General features: G+C 38.4%; 1 protein-coding gene across 3 annotated transcripts in view; it reads right to left on the bottom strand.

Moving 5' to 3' along the window:
• Positions 1 to 14,539, bottom strand: part of heatr1 (HEAT repeat containing 1) — an 88,113-nt gene extending 73,574 nt beyond the window's left edge. For all 3 annotated transcript variants that reach the window (XM_043695571.2, XM_087991235.1, XM_043695570.2), the window contains exons 1-7: positions 14,481 to 14,539; positions 9,778 to 9,928; positions 6,800 to 7,016; positions 6,316 to 6,457; positions 5,278 to 5,379; positions 4,640 to 4,780; positions 3,619 to 3,830 (exon numbers count right to left, since the gene is read on the bottom strand). In XM_043695571.2, the coding sequence (XP_043551506.2) occupies positions 3,619 to 3,830; positions 4,640 to 4,780; positions 5,278 to 5,379; positions 6,316 to 6,457; positions 6,800 to 7,016; positions 9,778 to 9,919 (956 nt within the window). In that variant the 5' untranslated portion in view covers positions 9,920 to 9,928; positions 14,481 to 14,539. The remainder of the gene's footprint in view (positions 1 to 3,618; positions 3,831 to 4,639; positions 4,781 to 5,277; positions 5,380 to 6,315; positions 6,458 to 6,799; positions 7,017 to 9,777; positions 9,929 to 14,480) is intronic.
• Between the last annotated feature and the right edge of the window lie 1,071 nt (positions 14,540 to 15,610).

Raw genomic sequence — 15,610 nt, forward strand, 5'->3', positions numbered from 1 at the left:
GGACTTGTTGGGCAGAAGGGCCTGTTTCCACACTGTAATGTAATGTAAAAATGTAATGTAATATAATCCAGAGAACCAGTCTAATGTTCTGAGGATAGCTGGCAGTTCAAATACCACCATGGCAATTTAACCTCAATTCACAAATTACAAATGTAAAGCTAATCTCTGGAATGGCAAGATTGATTGTCCACTCTCAATAAAACCCTTCTGTTTAATTAAGGTTCTTTAGTGAAGAAAATCCACCATTCTTATCTTGGTCTATGTGCGCTTCCTGATCTACAGCAATATGGTCAACTCTTAACTGCCTTTTGAAATTGTCCAGCAAGCCACTCATTTGGTGGACAATTAGGAATAGAAAGCAAATACTGGTGTTGTCAGCAATACTGACATCCCATTAAAAATAAGGAAGAGACAGTTTTGAGCCAATGGAGCAGGTGGGATAGCATGAAAAACAAAAGGAAAGGAACATGATAGGCTGGAGGGCAGGAAAAAAAATTACAAAATACTTCATGATGCAAAAGCCATAAAGAGTTGTCATGGGTATAATAAAGAAAAAGATGTATCCAACCAAGGTACGAGTGACTATATCAGTCAACGGAATGAAACATAAAGGGATAAAGAAAGAAACAAGACAAGACCCACCAGACGGAAAAACAGACAGAACAAGATGGATGCAGAGGTTGTGATCTAAAATTGTGGAACTCAACATTGAGCCCAAAAGACTGTAGAATGTGAGTTAAAACAATTTAGGTGTCATTCCTTGAACTTGCATTGACCTTCACTGGTGCACATTAACAGGCTTCTGTCACAAGGTCAGAAAGAGAGCAGCATGAGAAATTAAAATGACAAGCAACAGTATGCTAGGGGTCATGTTTGTGGATAGAATGGAAATGTTCTGTAAGACAGTCACTTAGTCTGCATTTATTTTCCATGATGTGATGGAGACCGCAGTGAATAAAGTGTACTACAATAAAAAGTACAAGTTAACTGCTGTTCCACTTGGAAGGAATGTTTGGGGCCCTGGATGGTGAGAAGGGAGGGATAAAAGGACATGTGTTCCACCTCACATGCTTGCATGGAATGGGTCAGGGTAAGATGCTTTTGATTGAGGCATCACAGTGGTGAAAATGGCAAAGGATGAGCTATGTTGCGCAGAAGGTGAGACAAGGGGCATCCCATCATGCTTCAGGGAGGGAGGGGAAAGATAAGAGTAGATGTAGAATGGTTCAGACACCATACAGAGCCCTGTCAACGACTGAGATGGTGAGCAATCCTTGTTTACGGAAGATGGAGAACAAATTGGAGCTCCATAATCTGTTATATTTTGGTTTGTAAATTTACTGTCAAACAACTTGAACAGTATTGCCTTTTTCACAGGATTTTGCAATTTGCAATGTCCTAACATGGATTATTTTTACTCAAATTGGTACTTCAGTCTTGAAATAAATAAAACCAGTTGAAAGTGAGGTTAGGCTTTAAATGCAAACCTGCAGAAATTAAATCATTCCTCAAAATTGATCTGGCACCTCAAAAACTGAATTGCTACAAAAGTTTCTATCACCATGACAATTCAGAATATTTTCTTATTTGCATTATTAATCCGGAACTGACAAAGCTATTTCCTTTCTATTACGTCCAAAAAGAGATTATACTTCTAAAATTATTAAAGAGCATCTGCAGTTGCATGTGAACATGTTTCAGAGACTGACTACCACTCTAACCAATGCAAATATTAAACATATGATCTATCAAGCCAAGTTACATTCTGGGATCTGACTTAGAATCACAGAATCCCGACCATGCAATTCGGCCCTTTGTATCCGCACTGACATTCAGAAAAGCATCCCAACCAATCCAGGCCCCATGCTATCTCTGTACTCCTACATTAACCATGGCTAATCCACTTAACCAGTGTATCTTTAGACTATGGAAGGGCCCAGTGGAAACCCACGCAGACAAAGAGGGAGCATGCAAACTCCACACGGACAGTCACCCGAGGCTGGAATCCAATTCACGTCCTTGGTGCTGAGGAAGCAGCGGAGCCACCATGTTGCCTGTCCAATATTACCATCAGCTGAAAGCATGTTTGTTATACTGCATATTGGAAGTGCCACTGTTCAAGTTTAAAAAAAAACTATTAATTATGCATTGGCTAAAGTAACTGACAGTTAACTGCCAAGCTTTGTTTACATTTCAAACCAGACAGGTTGACTTTGACTGGTCAAGATATGGCTCTGAGAAATGAACCAGAACATGGCTACCCCTACTTTGTTAAGGTACGGTGTGTCTACTTGCTTTGTCTGTTGGAAAGACAGGGCCCCATTTATTACTATGCATAGTTTCCACAATGTGCAAATCTGCCACACTGCAAACCTAAATAACATTCCTAAATTGTCAGCTTAATTCTTCACACTGTTAGGTTTTTTTTTGTAAACATCCAATTGTGATAAATAATACAAAATGCATTTTTATTAAGTTTGAGTTAGTCAAAAATGGGTTTTTCTTTGTGTCTGAAGTTAATAAGTAACGTGTAACTAATTCCTTGGCAATGATGATTTCTTTGAAAACAGTCTCTAAGAGCTATCTTTTAGAACTAATGGATGTGTCCATAAATTAGCAGGGATTATGACCAAGCAAGGTAAACAAATGATCAAGATCGGTTAGAAATTTCTGGACCTTTCGTTCAGCTTAAGAGAAACACCCATAGCTGAGCGAGTGAGCCCTTTCAGTTTTAGTCAGTACTGAATAAGTCCTTGGAAAAAGATGTATAAAACTGCTCCTAAGAAAGAGAGAAGATAGTTGGGTTTGTTACTCTCAGGTAGAATAAAGAATCAGTTTCAGTCCCAAAATGTTTGGATTAAACCCTGAAAAGATTATTTGAAACAGAGTAGTTTTTGAAGGTCAGGTATATGATAGCTCCAGGAAGAAGCACCCAGATGTTCCAGATTTAATGTTAAAGTCACAGTTAATGTAAGCCTATCAAGGGGTTAAGAAAATATTTTCTCCTTGGTAAAATTACTCGACAAGGAGTACTTCTGGGTACTGTACAAAGGATAATTTTGGGATCCAAAAAAGTTTCCTTTGGGATCCATAAAGGAGTGTTTTGGGATTAAACTTTTAGTATGTTTAAAGTTTTGGTCTTTAGGCTTATACTATATGTATAGGCTGCTTTATTCTATTTTTGTCTTGATTTATTTTGCTTAATAAACTTTAGCTTTACGTTAAAAGCAAACCTGCAACATTGTGTGCCTATGTTTCAGCAAGAGACCACCTCAATAAAACTAAAGGATAAAACATATCTATCAAGCCAGAGTTCAGTCTGGAATTTGACCTGTAGAGTAACGACATCATATAGATGTATAATACAATCGCTGGGTAATAAACAGTCAGACACTACTCATTATTAATTGGTGTATTCTCCAATGTCAATGCAGGTATCAATCACAGTTTTGCTGCTAACCAATCGGCATTCTCCTCTCAAACAGTATAAATCATGTGTTCCCTTTAGTTGGTTTGTTTCTGTGAATTCTTCAAACAAAAAACTTTTTACAAGTCCTTTTTCAGGAATACCCAAATTCTGTACTACCAAATGATTATAAAAGAAAATAATTCACTTACTTTTCACTAATACATTCTTTCTTTTGGTGCTGTAGTAAAACTATCAAACAACTCAATCCCTCTCGCTTCAGTGATGGTGTCTTCACAAGTGATTTGGTGATCTGCTGGGCCAGAGTGTTTACCAGAGAGGTTTCCATGACAGCTTTTGCAGCAAGCTGACAGATTATCATATAGGTAGCAGCTCTATAATCAGCAAATGAAGACTTCAATCCCTATCAATTTGAAGAAAAATGTTTTAACCAACAATTTCTAAAGCACAGTATAACACATATAAAAGCAGTGTCATTCAAACATTATAATGTGGGTAAAAACAATGACTGCAGATGCCGGAAACCAGATTCTGGATTAGTGGTGCTGGAAGAGCACAGCAGTTCAGGCAGCATCCGAGGACAGGCAAAATCCGAGGACAGGCAAAATCGACGTTTCGGGCAAAAGCCCTCCTGATGAAGGGCTTTTGCCCGAAACGTCGATTTTGCCTGTCCTCGGATGCTGCCTGAACTGCTGTGCTCTTCCAGCACCACGAATCCAGAATTATAATGTGGGTGACCAGCAGGGTGCATACAAATCAGAGGTCACTTCAGCAATGGATGTTGTTACATAGCTTCAGCTATTGGTGTGAAGCATAAGAAGTCAGAGTGTATATAAAGTAATGAGGAGCAATAGTGAACCCAGCCCCCCACCCCCTCTTATCCCTTACAGTATATTTTGCACTTTTGCACAAACTGAATAGTGCAGATCTAACTAGCAAAAAAAAAGTTAAGACGTTTATAAAATAAAAACAGAAAGGGCAGTAAAAGCTCAGCACATCTGACAGCAACTATGGAGAGAGAAAGAGTTAATAATCTGAGTCAAATAGGACTCTTTCTCAGAACTGAACTGCAGCTGAATATTTCCAGAACTTTGTTTTGATTTCATATTTCTAACACCTGCAGTATATAGCTTTTATTTCAAGATATTTATAATAAAATTGAAAGTAAATATGCTCCACATGATTTAGCTTCACACATGCAAAATGTTTTACCTTCTGGATATATGGAAGCAGTTTGGCCACTATGGTGTCTGTTATTTTCTCCGCAGTGTTTAATGCTACCACAATGGTGGATGCATAAAAAGAAAAAAGAACCCTCAGCTGTGCTGGATTGCTAGGATAATCTCCAAATGTCTAAGTAAAAAACAGAAATTGATAATTAGGTTTATTTCATAATCACAATTCTTGAAATTTGGTGTGCTTAATATTCCTTTATAAGCTTCAATAAATTGCTAATTTATTCAACTGCCGAGAACATCATATGTGAGGCTGATTTTGGGCTTGCTGATGTAAATCTACCTAGAATTTCCTGTTTTAATCTCAGACTGAGATCAAGATGGACAACCCTGGTTGTTTTCATCATGCCCTAGTCATGGAACAGAAACCAGCAAATGTGTCTTAACTATCACCAAGTGAGCACAAGAAAAGCATTAAGCCTTGAAGCTTGCTGGCCTGCACCAGTCAGTACCATAATTGCAGTATCTTTAAGGATCTTTTGTACCGCTACTACAATAATAATTCTATACTATGGTTTTGAACAATTCACATTTTCTAAGTGTGAATGTGAAAACACTCAGAGCAAAAATTCAAATTAGTCCAAAACTTTCAAATTTGAGGTTGGGTGTACAAACCTTGACAGCTTTGGTTATCAGACTGCAGATGAAATCCATAAAGTTCAAATCTTTGTAACAATGTGTAATTAATGTACTTCTTGCCAATGGGACGCCATATTTCTGCATAGATAATAGAAAAATACAACTTATTTGAATGATACTTTGCAATATCTCCAGCTACATCAACTGAGCAAGTTACAGCAGAATGCATTTGTTGGTGGAACTGATTATTTTCTCATTCAGATACCATCTTTGTGTCTCAGCTACACCACACGCTCTACTAAAGAAATAATGTCCTACAAAGTCGCACAAGATTAATCAAATCTTTCATTTCTCTCTCGCTCTGCATCAATTTCACATATAGATGCACATTTTCTAGTACTTGGATGAAAAGCAACTCAAACACCGTGATCTCAACAGCAAGCAGTTGACGATATGGATGCTTGGTTAGTGGCCTATCCTATAACCATTTATCAGATCATTGATAATAATAACATGTACAACAAATACCTCCATAAACCATGAGGTGCACTGATAAAATATTTTACACTGGAAATATACCCAGACAGTAGAAAGATAGTCAACTGCCATTAGCCATGCTCTTGCAGAATTTCAGAGTGATTATTGAACAAACAATATGGATACAGTGGATGCACATTCCATGTGCAGTGCCATCATCATTAGTGAATGATTAGTGACACTGACAAGAGGTTGGGAAGTAAGGTGGAGGCTGGGACCCTAGCTGGAGGATGAATCATATTTAAAGGAATTTCAGCCGTAGAATTTACAGATTACAGAACCAGTTAGTCAATTTAAAAGTAATTTTATGACGGATAAGAAAATAACAGACTGGTCCAAATGCATTCAACAATTTTCACCAAATAGCCATCTAAGTTAAATACTGTTATGGCTGGATTTTTTAGTTTAAAAATACTGAAATAAAACCTGAGGAATGCCAATTATTCTTATCCATTGAATGTCATAAACATCATAACTGCAGAATAAAAGCCTCATTTCTGCAGACTTTAATTACATTGTTTGAACTTTTTTTATTACCTGCATGGGCATCAGCCAATGCCAGCGATGAGTTGGGCAATCAATTTTAAGAAGCTGAATGGCTCTGACAAATACATTGGTCTCATGATAGGGAAGAATGCAGCCGATCAAACTGTCCTGATTATACAGATGAATGTGGAACCTAGCAAAACAAGTACATACAAGTTAAAACCATGGAGATCTCATTGCTGTAATTACTTTTATGCAATGAAAATAACTGTATCACAGCTTCAAAACATGTTATGATCCCAAAACTATCATTCAGCAAAATGTTTTTATATGTTTTAATTAAATCTGCTGATTCCTAGTTACTGCAAAATAAAAGAAAATTGCAATTAACTATGTTTCATTAATATAATACAGGTTTGAATACAGATCGTTTTGACTAAGAACAGAGACATTCAAACATAGGTTCAAATATGCTTGTTGAAGAAAAAAAGAAATAAATTATTTTCTAAATTCCAAATCATTGGTATCATGTTACCTTTGAATAAGCCATTCGAGGCATTTCTGAGCTGGCTTGAGCATGAAATATGGTGATAAGCGTGTTAGAAAAATCAATATATTCTCATTGAGCTTGGCATTCACTTCTTTAGTTTGAACACTACGTTCTAGACCTTTGGAAGCTTGGCTGAAGAGTGTCGACTGAAATTCTTCAAAAGCTGGATCAATTCCAATAAGTTCCTCTAGACCTGTACATCCTACATGATTAGAGAAATGAGTGTTAACACAATGATGAAGTAATGTAAAGTATTATTCCACAAGAATTTGCAATAAAAGAAAAATCTATTACTGATTTTAGTCAAAGTTTAGAACACACCTTTATGGAAGGATTTGATCTTTAGTGCATTATAAATTCTAAAAGACTATTTGGATGGTCCTGTATATATTATCTTTACACTGTAAACATGATAAAAGAAAATTATCGCTCATGCATTTGATAAGATCTACATGCATGCACACTCCCTTAATAAGCCTCCTCCTAAACCAATCCAGTAGATGGTAATTGTTTAATTATTAGAGGCAGTTTACACACTTTCTGGAAAGATGATGTGCAAAAAAGGATTGGAAAAGAAGCATTAAAAACTCATTAGGCCTTTAGTACCATTTTTGTATTCAACCAGAAAAAAAACTTTGTACCAAATGAAAAAAAAAGAGAACCATCTTAAACTGTGGCAAAGAATAACTGCTTCGGAGTAAAATCAGCAATTTCGTATTATTTATGACAAAAAGGAAATGGATATTCTATAGATATTAAGAAGTTGCGGCTTCAGCTATACAAGCTGGTGAAAAGTGAAACATAAAAAATATCACATTCAAACATCAACTATTAGGGTTCCGAGAACGGTGAAATTCAGAGACCACTGTTAATATAAATATTGTTATCAAAGAACTGAAGGAGGACTAGTGGAATTGGAGAATGGAGCAAACAACACAAAGAATGGTGAGTGTGAAAGGGTCAAAATGAAATGTGCCGTGATTTGCTAAAAGAAACAAATTTCTATGAGGAACAGCTGGAAAAAGTAATCGTGAAGGGAGAGGCTGAAAGGGCAGAATGAAAATAGAAACAGAAGGACGAGAGCAGATTCATGGAAACCCCACTAATTGCAGGTTCAGTTTAAACCACACACTATCCTGACTTGCAAATATATTGCGGCTCTTTCACCGTCAATAGCTCAAAATCCTGGAATTTCCTTCTTAACAATAGCGTGGGTATACCTACTACTGCCACCACACCACAGGGGGAGGCAATGACTTAGTCACATTATCTCTAAACTATTGATCCAGAAACTCAGCTAATGTTTTGGGGACCCAAGTCCAAATTCTGACATGGCAGATGGTGAAATTTGAATTGAATAAAGAATCCAGAATTAAGAGTTTAATGATGACCACAAAACCATCATCAATTGTTGGGGAAGCACCCATCCTTTAGGGAAGGAAATCAGTCACCCTCACCTTGTCTGGTCTACATGTAACTCCAGATCTACAGCAATATGGTTGTCTCTGAACTGCCTCTGGTATGGATGGGCAATAAATGCTAGCCTGGCCAGTGACCCCCACATCCCATGAGTGAATCTTTTAAAAATGCTACCCCAAATTAAAGACTGCAGGGGTTCAAGACAGTAGCTTGTCACCACCTTCTCAAGGACAATCAAAAAGAGGCAATAAGTGCTGGCCTAGTTACCAATTTACACAGTATGAGAAAAAATTATTTTAAATGCCAACTGAAATCTGTGACTGGATGATGTATGCAGCATTTTAGGAAGAAGAAGGACAAATTGAGAAAATGTCACAGCGGTTTTACTTAATTCTAGCAAAACAGGGATTCCCAAAAAGGGCTGGTGATTTTCTGCAAACTGTGGCAGATATTGAACAAAGGACATACTTGCCACAGAGGCAGTGTAACAAAGATTCAACAATCTGATCACAGGAATGACAGATTGTTACTTGGGGAGTGATTCAGCAGACTGGGCCTATACTCTCTAGAGTGCGAGTTCATCCCATTGAAGCGTACGATTGTGAGTTCACCCCATTGAAGCGTACAAACTCTTAGAGTTTGACAGTGTAGACACAGGAAGAATACTTCCCCAGTTGATTGTCTGGAACCATGGGACCCAGTCTCAGAATAAGACACAGCCCATTTAGGGTTGAGACAAGGAGGAATTGTTTTACTCCAAAGATGGTGAATATTTGGAATTCCCATTCCCAGAGGGCTTTGGAATATATTCACAACTGACACTTATACATTTCTAGGTATTACCAATATCAAAAGACATGTAGATAGTACAGGAGAATGGTACTGAGTTTGATCAGCCATGGTAAAGGTGAACAGCAGACCAGGCTTAATTGGCCAAATGGCTCACTTCTGTTCCTATTTCTTATGTTCATTTGATGACGTATGGACAGAATGTAAATACAATAGCGTGATTTTTAATTCATACAATGGAAACTGGAAAGTGGAATAAAATGGCACTTCTTAAATGAGTTACAGCAGTAACTAATAAATCGATGACCCCATTTGATATCTAGTTCTGGATGGTGCCCTCAGTGTAGTGCTAGAATCTCCAGTGAGGATCGACCACAGCAGCTCACATCACTAAAGACTAATACAAGATATATTATTTTAGAAATGACATGGTTCAAAAGGAGTGAAAAATACATTTTTATTAAATGGGAGGGATCTTTTAGTTGAAAAAATTGGAATATTTGCAAATGACGATGCTAAGTAATATATGTGAAAACTTCAAAAAAGTTAGACTCCAAAATTTGATTAACTGAGGAAGCAAAAATGGGGATCAAATAAGATAAATTACAAGTATATGGTCTGCGTAAACCTTTGCAGTGGTCATGTACCAATGCAATAAATCTATGACAGGTATAGCAGAGTAGAGACAACAGCAGTAACAGCTCCCAAAGAAAATATGTTGAGGCATGCAAGTGCAGGGTGGATGTATCACTTACCTATGGCAAAGAAAGTGTCTCTGTCAACAGTAGCAGCTTCCTTACAATCAAACAACAACGATACTGTCACTGTGCGAGACAGAAGACTTGGATCATTCTGTGGTAAAGCCAAGCGTTTCAGCTGAAAGGCTAAAGAGGTCATTTTGCTTTCCTGAGGTTGAAAACAAAAGGAAATGAAAACTAATGATGAACACATGCTTAAGGTCAGACGCTCACTATGGAAACTTAACTTTTAGTAAAACACACAAAAAAAACTTGCTGAATAGTGACATTTCAAATAACCTTTACTTCATTACAAATTGCACCATGTGGTGTAAAGTAATTGCTCTCCTTAGAAGTGCTTTCGTCAGATTTAACTAGATTCCCTGAAAATTGTGTTTTTCAGCACAACATTTTCCCAGACCATTTTCACAGTAAGTTAATCAATGATTCAGCATTGAGAAGGTGATGAGGAAAATCAATCAACTATCGAGAAGAAAACTAAATTTATATTACTCTATCCTATAGGCCAAGCCACACTTCTTTTTGTAAACATTTATAACTACTATGGAAACATAAAAAAGTGTGGAAATAGTTTAACGCCGATGTTATTTCAATAAAAGCAAATTGCTAAAAACTCACAAAAGGTCTGTCAGCATTTAAAAGCAAACACCAGTCACTAATACTCAATATGATTATTTTATATATATGAGGCAAAGACAATGCTGCTCTTTCTTTTGATAGAAAATATTTTAGCTTATTTTTAAAACTACATTTGATGCGTTACAGCAACATTGGAGAATGAATCCTGGTCTTCGACCACTGCCAGACACAGAGATTCCATTAGTCAAAAGCTGGTGAATAAATGAGGACAAAAGCAGTTGGGACCCATTCTCACTGATCAATCCAGAAACGAGCTTGAAATGTCACATTGTGCTAAATGCTGGTAGAAGATGTCAGGAGAGAAGTTTGATGCTATTGTTGTGCTGAGATATTCCTAAAAGTGGGAATGGCAATGTTGCTGCGCTTTTCCAGCAGCACGTTTTCGGCAATGTTTAGGTATCGGTCAATCAAGGATAGGTAGTCAATTAGTTGGCCTGTTGATGGTCATCTTACCAGAACTGTGTCACTTTAGTCGATTAGAATGGTGACCTCCATTTAGTCAGGAGACTGTGAACTAAATCAGTGTGACCTCCCAGCAACTTCAGGGGACTTCATGACCCCTGGTAGCAATGACTGTGCCTGGAGGCCTAATGCTTTCACAGTTGGGTATTCCTCTCTAATCACTGGGGTCAGCCATCCTGGCTCTGGCATTTTCTTTTGGTCCTTCAAAGGCAGATGTTAATGGAGGCACCACTTCTAAGGCCTTGCTGCCTCTGCAGCAGCCATCTGTTCCAATAAAAGCCCAATGTCCTTTACTTGCAAGTGTAAATAGTTGATATTAACTGGTGTTCATAACTTTTCCTCGGGCCTTGGTTTTATTCCTGCCTTTATAATACACATTTTTTCATGTGTTTAACACATCAACCTCCATCTTCCCTTGATTATCTTCCACAGTTTCCATCACCTGTTCCTTCTTGCTTTCCGGAAGTATCATTCTCTCCTTGAATTCTTTGCTCATTTTTCTACCCTACACACATCCAACTACTTTCTTTCCTGACACTTTCTTGTGTAAGATATTTGTTCATATATCTGCTTCTCCACATTATTGTTCAGAGTTCCAAGCCTTTCTATATTGTATACTTAATGCAACCAAGTTTTCTAAATTAACTTGTTATGCAGTCTCCTCAGCATGGATACTAAATGCAGGTCAGTAACTGCTTTGCCAAGTACTTCTACTCTGCCTACAAACTGGAGTGGCATGGTGGGCCAGTGGCGAGGGATCTTGGTTCAATTCCACCCACGGGCAACTGTCTGTGTGGCGTTTGCACATTCTCCCGTGTCTGCGCGGGTTTCCACAGGGTGCTCTAGTTTCCTCCCACAATCCAAAGATGTGCAGTTTAGGTGGATCAGCCATGCTAAATTGCCATTGTGTTTAGGGATGTGCAGGCTAGGCGGATTAGCCATGGGAAACGCAAGGTTACAGGGTCAGAATGGATTCAATGAACCACATGAAATATAATTTAACATCCTCGTTCACTGATTCCTAACTTCACTTGTTATAATCAATTCTCTCCTTATCGTTGATCTCGAAGAATGATGGAGTTCAATAACTCTTTTCTATCTTTCGTCTTGACACACATTTTTACCAAACACATTTCTCCTCAGTTTCCTTCCAGACCTAATATTAAGTATCATTTATGATGCATCTTTAAATTGTAAAGCATCTTGAGGTGCTTCACAGTAGAATCAAACAAAATGTGATGCAGAGTTCAGGAAGGAGATATGAGGAATAGTGGCCAAAAGCTTGGTCAAAGTAGCTGATTTTAAGAAATATCTTAGAGAAGAAAGAGGGGTAAAGGCTTATGGTGGGAGTTCCAGAGCTCAGGCCCCAGGAAGCTGAAGATGTGGCAGTTCATGTTGGTATTACTATATTCAGAAATGCAGAAAAAGCCACAAGTGGAGGAACACAGAGATCGGGTGTGCTGTAGGAAGTTACAAAGAAAGGAATTAGTAAAGCAAATAATGGATTTGGAAATAAAGGTGAGAAATTTAAAATTGAAACTTTGATCTATATTGTCTATTGGTCTAGCAATTATTACAATGCCATTGGGTGAATAGGTCAAGAATTGGACGGAAAGTCTGGAATAATTGAGTCTCAAGCAATATTACCTCTAATTTTTGTTGTGACTGCAGGGATTTCTGAGTAGCTTGAGTTAGATATTTAAACCAGAATGAAAGTTGTAAGGTGAAGGATGATCAAATGTACACAAAGTTTTTAAGCTGCTGTGCAGCTGCCCTGCTTACAGGGAACGAGGCTCTGGTCATTCTCTCGATACTCACTCTGAGACCAGGCTGAAGTCATTTCATTTGGGAGGATTGGAACTCCACCAATGGATGATATAAAGGAGGATGGTCCTGTTTGAGTGACATTCACTAGAGTAAGCATTCGCTATTATGAATTAGGTTTGGTTTGTTTCAGGAGCTAAAATCTAACCATCATCAGCACAGATACAATGTTGTGTAACGTGTCATTCTGGACTGATTCTTTTTCAATGAAAGGTGTGACAAGGGAAGCAATCAGCTGGCATGGTGGCTCAGTGTTTAGCACTGCTGCCTCACAGCACCAGGGACCCAGGTTCGATTCCAGCCTTGGGTGACTATGTGGGGTTTGACATTTTCCCCATGTCTGTGCGTTTCCTCCGGGTGCTCCAGTTTCCTCCCACAGTCCAAATATGTGCAGGTTAGGTGATTTGGCTATGCTAAATTGCCCATAGTGTTCAGGGATGTGTAGGTGAGGTGCATTAGTCAGGGGAAATGTAGAGTCTAGGGGAATGGGTCTGGGTGGGTTAATCTTTGGGGGGGATCGGTGTGCCTGCCTTGGGCCAAATAGCCTGTTTATACAGTTTATGGATTCTAAGATAATCTCGAAACGTTGATTTTCCTCCTCCTCAGATGCTGCCTGACCTGCTGTGCTTTTCCAACATCACACTCTCAAATCTAATCTCCAGCATCTGCAGTCCTCACTTTTGCCATTTTAGCAGATATGTTGAGGCAAGGGAAGCAATTTTACAGAGAAGGATGTTAGTGATTTTGGTAACTGAATGATCACATGTTTGGAAATGCATTATGGCTGAAATAAAACAGTTACCGTTGTGATTACCCTGATTTAGAAAATAAGAATTTGTTGCCTGGCGGTAGAGTTTACAGTGATGACACAAGAAATTGGCTTCAGTTTTGCCAACATTGAGTTATATTTATCCAAAAGTGAATGTCCTTTACTGTCTCTGAGTTGTCTGACTGAGATGGTGTATCATCAATGAACATGAAGCTACTTCACACCCAGAATGTTGATTGACCAATGCAATTCCAATATAATTTAATTTTTATTCAGGCTAAGACATAACCACACCATATTAAACAGTAAACACCACCACATTCTACCACTTAAAAGTTACGGCATTTTTGGTAACTTCAAACTTTGGCTCCACAACAGACATTTACTTAGCCAGAGCTAATATTCAATCTAGGTAGTAGTAAAAATAACGCAAAGTGTATGTATTAAAATTATGCTGTTTATTACAGGCATTGGAACACTGGCTGGAGCCTTGTCATTGCCCAGCTGTAAATCAGGCTGCACAGATAGATTTCAAACAATGCAGTTCAAAACCAGACAGGTAGAAATGTTGGGATTAACCCTCTCTCACTTTGGTTCAAATGTGTCACCTATTTTGATCTATTCTTAGAGAAAACACTCAATTCCACAAATCCATGAGAGTGTGGATCTCAATCCTTTTGATCTCAACCTGAGCTACACATAAAGTGATCAGACCATGGGATCTTTCAAAGTAGTTACTTTAAAAGCCAATACAAGCATGGATTTTTATAACCTGAAGAAATCTAATAAGGAATAATGTTAATAATTTATCTAAGTATTAAAAACCTAGTAAGTACCTGTAGGGGACATGCACCCTCCTACTCCCTGTAACTAAACAGCAGCAAAGTTAACCGTTCAGTTCAATAAAACCTGAACAATTAAAAGCATTTTGTCACGGGTACACATGCACTTTAAAGCGTGAGATAATGTTCTTGAACAATCTCCTTCGAGAATCTATTAAACTCACCTCTTATAATTTAACGAAACTAGCCTTCACTCCTCTTCGCCCCACATGGTAATTGGCACTTCACCCTTGAACCGGAACATCTCCGCGATCCGCCAGCCTGTCTCCAACAGCGCCCCCTCCGGCTGGGAGGAGTGTTTGGATGAAGCTCCTGTCACAGCGCCCCCTCCGGCTGGGAGGAGTGTTTGGATGAAGCTCCTGTCACAGCGCCCCCTCCGGCTGGGAGGAGTGTTTGGATGAAGCTCCTGTCACAGCGCCCCCTAAGGTTGGAGGCAGTGATTGTGAAGTCTCGACTTGGAGGTGCCTGTGTTGGACTGGGGTGTACAAAAGTTAAAAATCACACAACACCAGGTTATAGTCAAACAGGTTTAATTGGAAGCACTAGCTTTCGGAGCGACGCTCCTTCATCAGGTGATAGTGGAGGTGACATTGTATAATTTCAGTTACATCACACTGTAAATTTTTGCTATAAATTCTGTCTGTTAGGATTGAGCCCTCCACTACCACCTGATGAAGGAGCAACGCTCCGAAAGCTAGTGCTTCCAATTAAACCTGTTGGACTATAACCTGGTGTTCTGTGATTTTTAACATTGTGAAGTCTCCGCCGGGTTGGCCCCCAGCGGACAAGAACAACAATGTTGCCGTATGTGGCCTCACTTGTTCCCATGTTAATGTTGCGCTGAAAACATTTCTTTTGACCTTTTGTGAGCAATGTTCATTTTGTGATTTTGTTATAAAACGGATGTTTCTGAGAATGAAAATGTTTTCTTTAACAAAAACAGAAATTGCTGAAGAAACTCAGTCAGTCTGGCAGCATCTGTAACACACAACTCAAAACTTAACTCTTTCCCTACCTGATCGGACCCGATACACATTCTCAAAGGGACAGCTGTATTCAAATCATCCAGTTGACAAAAAAGACTAAACTTGAAATATATTCCCAGTCACATTATAACCTGACATTGATAACCAAAGGTATTGAAATGCTACATATGCAACTGACATGTAAAACAGTTATTTACATTATACTGTAACTATCAAAAAGATTAATTCTCTGTTCATCACTAACTGCTGGATATCTAAGGGTATTATCAGTTACCAAATGGAATGTGTCTGTAACAATTCTGACTTCA

The sequence above is a fragment of the Chiloscyllium plagiosum genome, unplaced genomic scaffold, assembly GCF_037043375.1.
Source record: "Chiloscyllium plagiosum isolate Xiang-an unplaced genomic scaffold, Cpla_swu_hap1 HiC_scaffold_10, whole genome shotgun sequence".
Taxonomy (NCBI): domain Eukaryota; kingdom Metazoa; phylum Chordata; class Chondrichthyes; order Orectolobiformes; family Hemiscylliidae; genus Chiloscyllium; species Chiloscyllium plagiosum.